General features: G+C 53.4%; 3 protein-coding genes across 3 annotated transcripts; 1 reads left to right on the top strand and 2 right to left on the bottom strand.

Annotated features, from left to right (window-relative positions):
- Positions 1 to 205: 205 nt before the first annotated feature.
- On the bottom strand, positions 206 to 820 carry GUITHDRAFT_142019 (hypothetical protein; the record flags this gene model as incomplete). The annotated part of the gene is made up of 1 exon (XM_005828231.1): positions 206 to 820. One exon carries the CDS (start codon positions 818 to 820, stop codon positions 206 to 208), a length of 615 nt encoding a protein of 204 aa, XP_005828288.1.
- A 1908-nt stretch (positions 821 to 2728) lies between these two features.
- Positions 2729 to 6417, bottom strand: GUITHDRAFT_164388 (hypothetical protein). Its single transcript, XM_005828230.1, has 3 exons — positions 3440 to 6417; positions 3043 to 3195; positions 2729 to 2997 (listed from the first exon to the last, which is right to left on the bottom strand). Exons 1-3 carry the CDS (start codon positions 6407 to 6409, stop codon positions 2908 to 2910), a joined length of 3213 nt encoding a protein of 1070 aa, XP_005828287.1. The 5' UTR covers positions 6410 to 6417; the 3' UTR covers positions 2729 to 2907.
- A 979-nt stretch (positions 6418 to 7396) lies between these two features.
- GUITHDRAFT_112517 (hypothetical protein) lies at positions 7397 to 9763 on the top strand (the record flags this gene model as incomplete). Its single annotated transcript, XM_005828229.1, has 15 exons — positions 7397 to 7651; positions 8005 to 8045; positions 8092 to 8173; positions 8220 to 8259; positions 8312 to 8379; positions 8495 to 8603; positions 8652 to 8727; positions 8781 to 8826; positions 8899 to 8941; positions 9019 to 9079; positions 9321 to 9357; positions 9404 to 9465; positions 9509 to 9574; positions 9622 to 9664; positions 9725 to 9763. The coding sequence occupies 15 exons, from the start codon at positions 7397 to 7399 to the stop codon at positions 9761 to 9763; spliced, it is 1068 nt and encodes a 355-aa protein (XP_005828286.1).
- Between the last annotated feature and the right edge of the window lie 208 nt (positions 9764 to 9971).

Genomic DNA, 9971 nt, shown 5'->3' with positions numbered 1-9971 from the left:
TCCCTCCCTCCCTCCCTCCCTCCCTCCCTCCCTCCCTCCCTCCCTCCCTCCCTCCCTCCCTCCCTCCCTCCCTCCCTCCCTCCCTCCCTGTTCTCTCGACTAAATTCCCTCTACCATCAACACTCTCCTCGCCACTATCGACAATCTCCATCTCTCTCCCTCACCTGCTCTTTGATCTGCAGAACATCTGAGGGCCGGGAAGGGATCAAGTCACAAACCAGCACGTCAGAGGCATCGGGTCACCTGTAGCATCGTTCCCCAGCAGCACCTCCAGGTCGCAATGAGCTTCAAACTCCTTGCTACCTGGCTGACTTCCGAACTGGCCAAGGGGAGAGAGGGTCAGAGCTCTGCCATGACGCTCTGATCCCTTCATGGCATCTCCTACCCACGTACTCAAGATCTTATCGTAGCCCAAGTGAACATCCGACACACAAGACTCTTTCTTGTGCATCAAGTCAACGTACACCGGGATGTACACCTCCTCCAAGGTTGTACTGGGTGCTGGCTGGTACGACAACACCCAGTGTGCAGGGAGCTGATGATGAGGGAAGGAAGAGTTCCCTTTCATCTCTATGCTGCAATGAACCTCTGCATGCTCAATCGTCGTCTTGGACAAGAGATGTCTTGAGTCTTCCAAGAAGTCTATTCGGATTCCTCTCCCGGACCCTTCCACGTTCAACCCGTAATGGCAAAGGCCAAACTTTCTCCCAGTCATTTCTTCCAGGTAGAATCGACAAGAGTCGTGTTCTCCCCTAGCTCCCCAGCAAAACAGGAGCAGCACTATCGAAGTAGATTGCCAGCCGCAGTACCGCAAGCCCATCGCCCTCCTTTGCTCTCAGAGTTTCATCGGAGAGGTCTCCGAGATCTCCCTGCGCCTTGTCTTCTCGGCTCGACGTCCTTGTCGATCTCGTCCTCCTGCTCTTGTAGACTCGCTCCTCTTCCTTCCACTAGATTCCTATCCTCCTTTCCTCCCTAGCGATCCTCGATTTCCCGAAAGCTCTTAGGGCGTTGCTCATCACCCTCATACGCAGAATTCTTCAGTAACGCTCTGATAACGGGCCGGCGGGCCGGCCAAATTGCTTGGGAAGCAGGAGTCCATCTCCACTGAGTTTTTCCCATTTGTCGAGTACCCCTATCTCTCTATACAAGGACCCCTGTTATAAGGATGGTGCCCCTCCAACCGGAAATAGATCGCGGCGCCTGCCATGTTTCAGCTGCTTCAGACCACCATGCTCATCGACCCCGCCACCTTCGGCGTAAGCTCCTCATGATCCTCATGATCCTCCTGATCACAATCTGCCATCGTTCTTGTCCTTCTTCTCCTCCTTCTCTTGCTCCACATTCTCGTTAGCATATTAGGTTCCACCGTTTGCGTCGTCAAAGCATCTATCTTGTGTTGGATTTGTCTTTTTGTCCGCTCATTCGACTTCATCATCCTTTTTGGCTTGAATCCTTCCTGCCGTTTTTCATTTCATATCTTCTATCTCTTATTAACCCTTCCCTTTCATTGTTGTTCTCCATATCTGCTTTGCTCCTGTTGCATGACCCCTCACCCTAGTACATCTTGTGCTGTGCTTGTTCCAAATTTGAGCCATGTCTCTTCTCTCCGACATCATTCTTCCTTTTCGCTGTCATCTGCATGCTTCCTGTGCCTGTAATTCATCCGTTCTCGCCTCCATGGCTTGACGCTTCATCTCGGGCTGGCCAGATTATGGCTGACCTAGGGAAAACTGTCTTGCCTCTCAGTCTTTGTATCTTCAGATTGCGTTGACGTTCTCTCATTTTCATTTACGTGTAAACCTCCTCTCCATATCTGTACGACACCTGTTTCTTTGAAAGCAATGCACTCTCAACCTCGATTTCTTGGATTTCCTGTTAGCTTGCAACACAGCAGTCATATTCATTTCTCTTGTTGAATGACATCCTTGTCATCTTTACATCAATAGTACACCTATCTGTGATGAACCCCATGCTTCTAAACTTGATTCAATGTCTTGTCGTGTATCTCTTTTACCAGAACGTTCTCCCTGTTCATCTTTCATTCCTTATTTTCTTTTCGAACTTCTCCTTATCTTTCTATCTTTTGAATCTTCCCTTTCAATGCGGGCATCAATAATTTCCTTCCTTTTTAATCAATATGCACTGTCCTTTTCCTTGCCATCTCGCTCCTCCCTTCCTCGCTTGGTCCCTCAGACTCTCTCGCTCCTTACCGTCTCAACCTTCTCACAATTTTCTGTGCAGGAGAGGAAGCAGAGGGCGTTCGCCTTGGATTTCTGCACATCTCACCTCCACACTGAGATGGAAGCAAGGTATCGTCAAACAGCCTTCCAGTGTCTCTCTTGTATTCTTGCTTTCCTTAAATCTCCTCAATGTGAAAAGATGGTTGTACATGTGTTGGAAGTTCACCTTTTCATTGTGTTGCGTTCTTCTTCTCTGTGTCTTTCCTGTGTCTTGCTGCTGCTGCTGCTGCTGCTGCTGTTATTGTGTCCTCTCATCAGAGCTCCTGACCCTGTTGTTGTGCAGGCACTGTCTTGGAGTTCTCCTTGCTCCAAACTCTGACGGTCCTGTCAAGTTTGCCACTTCCGCTGATCGTTAAACTAGCTTCTCTACCTCTCATGTACTGCCTTACCACCCATCAATCTTTTTGTTTTCAACGATTAAAAGAAAAGAACTAATCGTCTTGCCATCTCCTCTGAAATCTTGTCGGTATCATGCAGAAACGGTGTGTAATAACACATAAAGATGTTGTTTATTTCTGTTCATAATCAGTAGCTACAGTTACAAATGCCAGCAATCAAGCGTCGTCCTGTTGATTTCCAAGAGACACACACACACAAAACACCCAAAATTTCCGCACACCAGCATCACACTCAAAAGTCACATCCACAACCATGATGACACCTCCTCCTACTCTGACTGGTTCGCAGCTCTCCGAACGTTTCCGATGTCCATGTTGGGGATCGAGACGGCGTCGCTCTTCTCCATCGAGTTGACGTACTGCCAGAGCTTCAGAGGAGGAAGAGAGGACACTCCTGCACCCACCGACAGCGCCGGCTGCTTGCTGACTCCGGCCTCGCCCTCCTCCTTGGTGTCGGTGACGTACTCCTCGCGATGGCTCTTGGGGCCGATGAAGGAGAGGATGACGGGGAGGAAGCAGAGGCCGTGGAGAGCGCCGAAGAAGCAAATGCCGAAGAACTGAGGAGAGTCAGATGAAGATAAAGAGAGAGGCGAGGAGGCGAGAGGTAGGACAAAGGACAGTCTGTCAGACAGCGGAAAACAATGAGGGTCGAGAGCTGGAGCAGGAGGAGCTGGAGCAGGAGGAGCAGGAGCAGGAGGAGCAGGAGGAGCTGGAGCAGGAGGAGCAGGAGCAGGAGGAGCAGGAGCAACGTCAAAGGATACATAGAGCGCAAGGACGACATGAGGACGGGGGTCAAGGCACCTGCTTGAAGAACATCTGGAAGATGTAGGACTTGGATGGAGCTGTTACCAGCACAGCAACGAAGGTGGAGAGGGCGCCATGGATTACATCAGCTCCCATCTCCTCCATCGCCTTCTTGACTCGCTCGTCGCGTGTCCCCGTGGCGGACATGAAGGCATGGGCGACATGCGCGGAGTAGTCGACGGCGAGGCCGATGGCGAGGACGAGGTTGATGATGGAGACGGAGTTGATGGTGACGTTCCATAGCCACATGAGCCCAGTGATGTCCACCAGGACCATTGCGACGTTGATGATGACGAGAAGCGACGTCAGCGGGTGGGCGATCAGAACGAACGTGACGGCGGCGACAGCGGCGATGGAGAAGCCAAGGTTGGAAAACGCCTCCGTTCGGACGACGGCGTACTGCTCCGTGTAGAGGAAGGAGAAGGAGTAGGCGATGGGATGCAGACCGTCTGGCGCCTCCTTCACCTTGTTACGTATCCCCGTCATGATCTCAACCTCTGCGCTCGCGTTCGACTTGGGACAGGGCCCGGGGTCCAGCCTGCACTTCATCTCCACGTTCATCCTGTGGACCTGCACGTCCCCCCCTTCTGGGTAGCATCTGGGCGAATCCCCAAGGTTCTTCACCTGGTCGGCCAGAGTCTGGTTCGTGGAGAGGAAGTACTTGAGGAGGGAGCAGAAGAGGACGGGGTCCTTCGGGCGGTAGGTAGAGGGGTGGATGCTGTTGCCTCCTGGAGCTGGGGTCTTGTCCAGGACTACCTCCTGCTGCTCGTACTTGTACACGTTCCTCTTCTGGGGCTGCAGTTCGATCCAACTGATGAACTTCTCGTACCACTCGTAGGGGCTGACGTACCCCCTGAAGGCGGCACCGGAGGGGGTGGTGAGCCAGTGGTGGAAGACGTCGTAGAAGAGCTTCGGGTCCTTGATCTGCATCGTCTCGAGCTTGTCCGCCCCATCCATGTACTCGCTGCTTCTCAGCTTCTGCCAGGACGCCGGCGTTGACAAGTTTGCGGCGGCAGAAGGGACGTAAAAGAGGGAGGGGTTGAGCTGGAAGTCGTAGACGAAGGAGGAGAAGTTGGTGAGCGGGTTGCTCATGGTGTTCTTGACCGTCCAGGCAAACGTGTCCACAGAGGACTCTATCTTCTTCACCTCCTCCTTGGTCTTGGCCGTGTGGAGGCCGTAGGCCGCCGGCTGCTTGCGATGGTCCATCAAGACATCAACTTTGATCCCTCCTGTCCTGAACTCCTCGTCGCGGATCTTGAAGACTTCTTGAAGAGGGTTGTCGCTGGGAACGAAGTAGCTCAGGCTGAAGTCCTCCCCCAGCTGAGTCAGGCCGTAGGCCCCCACGGCGAGCAGTCCCATGAAGACGAGGATGGTGCCGATCTTGAAGTAGAGGTTGGTGAGGAGGGGAGCATAGTACTCCGCGATGAAGTAGCGGAGGTAGCCTCCCTCCCGCATGCAGCAGCGGTCGTTACAGCACGACTTGCTCATCTCCTCCTCCTCGACGTAGCAGCAGGTGCAGCTCGACCCTTTCTTAGCGCAAGGGGCGCAGAAGCAGAAGCAGTCTCTCCCTTGCGCCATAATTCTCTGCTCGTCCCACACGATGCAGGCAGAGAAGATGGTGATCTGGAAGAAGTAGTCGAGAACGATGCCGATCGCCGCGTAGGAGCAGAAGTAGCGCAGGGCTGGAAAAGTTGTGATGGTCCCAAGAGCGAAGGCGAGCATGTCTGTCATGCTCGTCAGCGTGATCGACGACCCTGCGCTCTTCATCATGTACGCAATCCTGTCCTCAAGGCTATGGTGTCGGGGAGCCCGATCCAGCGCGCCTGCCAGCACGAACATGTCGTCCACGCCAATACCCAGCAAGATGAAGGGGAGCAGAGTCGTCACTGGAGTTTGCGGGATGTTTGCATAGCCGCAGATCCCATAGGTGGCGCCGATTGCGAGCCCGACGGACGCGACGCCGGAGAAGGCGACGGCGGAGCGGCTGAGCACAGGGTGGAACTTGCCGAGGACGAGGATGGCGTAAATTACGATGAGCGCGATGCCAATGTTGAGCTGGATGATGTCGCCCCCGATGATTCCGCTCAGCACCCTACTGATCGAGCTCTCTACCTGGACGTAGGCCTTGACGTGCTTGCTCTGTTGGTTCCACTTCTCCACCTCCTCCAGGAACTTCCCCTCCCACACCAGTGTCGGGTTGCAGCCCTTCTTGCCCTTGGGGTTTGTGACCGAGTTGTAGCAGTTGGAGTCTCCACGGTTTGTATCGTTGGCCCTGGACGCGAACCAGGTCACCTTCAGCGTGTTGGCACTGACGATCTTGCCGTCCTTGTACTCCTTCCCAGCCAGCAGCTTCTGGCGATCCGAGATGTCCAGAACAACAGGCTTCTGGCTGTCGGAAGGGGTGAAGACGAGCTGGGCCGTGTTGATCCTGGAGAGCAACTTGGCGTCGGTGTCGATCAGGTTGAAGTCGAAGCGATGGCTGCCCATGTCGTACATGAACTCTAGCGGACTGCCGCCAGTGAGGCAAAAGTTGTCGCCTGGCCTCGCCTTGGCGCAGATGGAGGTGAAGTTGTACGGCACGTCGTCAACCAGCACAACGAGGTCGCGTCGGAGCTTTGTGTCGAAGTCATAGACCTCCTTGAAGTGCTCGGACGTGAGTACGTTGGAGCCCGTCTTGCTCTTGAAGAAAATAGTCTCGACCCTGAAGCCCGACCCGAACATCTCAGTGTAGAAATCCTTGTCCTTGAGCACCTGTGAGCCAGACGGTGTCCACAGGTTCTCAGTCTCAGTCTCTTGCTTTGACTTGGACACTCCTGACACGAAGATAACAAACACAGCAAGGGAGACCAGGAAAACTGTCCATGGTTTCTTGGCTACAATCCTTCCCCATCTCTCCAAGTATGACGCTACCGCCTTGTCGACGGACGCTGAAAAGTTGATGAGGGGATCGAGGATAGAGCTAGCCATCCCGCCCTACGTCAATCAAGATCAGCTCGGCAACTTCGTTTGGTTTTGTTGTCCTATTTGCAACCTCCCACACATTGGGTCCCACACAAAGCACCAAAAAATCAAAATTCACTAGTATAGCAATTTTCTTGTCTGTGATCATCCTTAGATCTTCTGCTTCTACCCGATCTCATAGCGTTTCAGAGCCACACGATGAATATTTCTTCTCTCAGGTCTAAAAAACCATTCCACATCATCAATTCCTCACACTCTCCTGATCGCCTCTCGTCTCGTTTTCTCGTGTTTCTCGCCATCATTCATCCGTTTTCCTCCCTTTCCTTGCTTTTTATTCATTCGTTGTAGACTGTCGCATTCCCATAATCTTCAACAACCACTCCCGTTCTATCCTACTTGGTTTGTTCTCGTTACCCTTTTACTCTCCTGCTATTATCTTTTGCCCTGTTTGTTGTGCTTCTCACTTGTTCACTAACTTGAACCATAGTCTCTCATATCATCTATCCCTCTTACCCCCCTCTCCTCGCCATCATCTTCGCTCCTCGTCTCCTCCCTCCCTCCCTCCCTCCCTCCCGCACATGCCCCTTCCCCCGCTCCGCGCTCCCTTGTAAGTGGTGCTGGTCACTCTTTTATAAACTTGTAGAAACTGAAAACAAAGAAGTTCGAAATTGTGCCCCTTGAACTAGGGGGTAGTGTAGGGGAAAGAAGGGGGTGGTGGGGAGGACATGCACCGAAGATTTTTGTCAGCCTACGTTTGAAATAATCCAAGAAGCGTTACTATCCAAACAATTTGTACTATTTATCCAATTGTCCTATATCCATGATTTTGGACGCGTTTCTGTCGAATACCCCTTGAAGAGTCTGTGATCTTGACCGTTACAGTTGAAACGGAAAGGGATATGACAGTCGTTCCGAGTCTCAGTCCACAATGACTCGACTCTCCGGGCCCGGCGGCCCGGCCTGGGCCGCCGGCCACCGGGCCAGCTGGAAGCAATGGGCGTTGTAGGGAGCGATGTTGCGGTGGTGGACAGGGAGGTTGTAGGAGACGATGACGATGGGCAAGGAGAGAAGGAGGGAGAAGATGTAAGCGAGGGGAGGAGGAGGGAGGAGGACGAAGAAGATGAAGGGATGGAGGAGGAGGAGGAGGAGGAGGAGAAGGAGGAGGAGAAGGAGGAGGAGGAGGACAAAACCAACTGGTTCTATTCTGTGTTTGGATTCCAAGAGCCTGAAGAATACGACGATGTGAAGGTGAGATTTGAGGGAGTCCGACATGCTCATCTGATAGAGATCGAAATGCTTTGATTCGCATCTGCCTTGCAAACACCCACATGTTTTAGGATTTTTGAGCAGAAAAAGAATCATGTGCAGCAGGAGAAGGTGAGAGGTTTAAGAATCACGAGATCACACAGTCAACATAGCAGAGGGAACAAGATCAGGAGCTCACTGATCGAGGATCGTGTGTACCGAAAATCTGTAAAAGTTTAGACTCATTCCTCTTCCTCTTATTTCACTTCCTCCCGTCTGGATTGTCCTTGTTCTGTATTTGTTTGACACTCGTTGAGTTCCCGCGTCAAGATCCTTTTCTGATCGAGATCTGGCAGAGCAACTTCTACCTCAAGGCTCCAGACGCCCTTGTGAGCAGGTGAAGAGCAAGTTCACCTTTGTTTGTCTCCTCAGTAGTTCTGCAGAGGTAACGGGCGAGAGTTCAAGATCGGCACGTTCGAGACTCCCTCTTTGCTCGAGCTCTCTTCACGTGCTCGGAGGCTCCTGGTGAGCGCGAATGCCTCCTCCCTGCATAGCGGCTGACGAGTTGCAGGAGCTGAAGCCTGAAGGATTTCTGCGAGGGAAGCTGAGAGGTCGTTGTGTTGAGATGCGATAGAGAAAGTGGCAATGATTGTTGTCCTGCAGTCTCGTTTGTGTTTGGAGATGTATCCAACATCCTCGCTTCAAGCAAGTATCGCTACTCCACCTTTCAGGTTCCCCTGGCCTCGTGACGAGACATGGCGGTGGGACCGAAAGTTCGGCAGGTAGCGTCCCAGCTCAACTGTTTGGAGTTCATGGGCCCGTACTCGCGTCCTGAAGATGGAGTAGCACCGATCCTGGGAGGCGACTGGGGCTGACGTGGCTTGCAAGCTAACGGGGTACGTCTTCGATCGCACGCAAGGCCCTGCGTGCGCCATCGCCTGTGCTCCAGCAGCTGGTAAGGGACGATAGGGGGTTGGGGCCGTTTCTGACTGCGAGCCCCAAGTCTATCGGAACTACTTCGCTCCCGTCTACGAGGACGGGAAAGTCGTACAGCACGGGCAGACCTCGGACCGCATGATGTTAGAACTTGACCCTGAGATTGTTCTTACCATCCTGAGGGCTCGCTTGCAAGTAACAACCTGGACGATTTCATTAAGAAGCTTAAAGTGGAGCTGCCGGTCACCGGGGGATACCTGCTACCTGTCTGACGCCCTCCATGCATGCTCCTCCATCCTGATCTTGACCATCAGGATCGCAAGCACATCCGGAAGGCCACACAGTGCCTTGGAGCAGGTGACGAGCTCTTCTCAGCCTGCTTTCCTCCATACTCGTCCTCATCGCTTCTCCTCCAGCATCCAGTAATCCTTCAGGGCTGGAGGAGCTCCTCAGCTCCGTTAAGGTCACCGCTCGCTGCCAGGCTCGCTGCCATCGGTGCACGAGTTCACCAGCCATGCAGGTCGGTGTACATAGAGACGTCGAGGTCACCAGCTGCGACTGGGGAAGGTGCGGGAAGGACTGTGGAAGCGTGTCTTGGGCAATTAGAGGACTACCAGGACTCTTCTTCCTCCTTCTGCCCAGCAGTACGTCACCAAGGTCCTCTGCTCTGCCTGTCCTGTATCGTACTCGTGAGTACTGCCGCTCGCTCCCTCTTGCTTCTCACCTCTCCCTGAAGAGACTGCGCCCCTGACGAGTGGGAGCTGATCGCCAAGGTAGACCAGACTGTTCTGGTCCCGGAGGATATGACGAAGCATGCAGCGGATTCTCGACGTCTCTTACGAAGCATGCTTCTGGGCAGCGGTGGAGTCAAGTTGCTTGCAGTGAGTGCATGGCACGTGCTGTGCACATCTTGACAGAGGGCAGGGAGGGACAAGATGGGTCCTGTTGCCTAGTCCTCACAATCCTGGGGGGAGGAGCCTTTGGCAACGAGTAGAGAGCAACACCTGCTCCACTGCCAAACTGATACTTGAAACCAGCATGTCATGGATTGTAGATGCGATAGGGAAGTGTTTGAACAAGGTGTGCATGCTCCTTGGTTGAGCAGCAGGCGTGACAAGGCTGTCTGACTCCCTCTCGCAGTTTCAAGGGTACAAGCTCGATGTCAAGATTAACATGTGAACCATTCTCCTCCTCCTCCTCCTCCTCCTCCTCCTCCTCCTCCTCCTCCTCCTCCTCCTCCTCCTCCTCGCACTCACTCTCTCGTGCAGTTACAGTCACAATCACCTCCCCAAGATGCTGCTCGACGTGAGAAGTCGCAAAGACGCGCCCGCTTTGACCATTCGCTGCAGGTGGTCAAGCCCTACATGAGGGATGGAGCTGAGGGGGA

Source organism: Guillardia theta (assembly GCF_000315625.1).
Source record: "Guillardia theta CCMP2712 unplaced genomic scaffold GUITHscaffold_60, whole genome shotgun sequence".
NCBI lineage: Eukaryota > Cryptophyceae > Pyrenomonadales > Geminigeraceae > Guillardia > Guillardia theta.
Note: the sequence above shows the minus strand (reverse complement) of the source record. Positions and strands in the feature narration are given on the sequence as shown.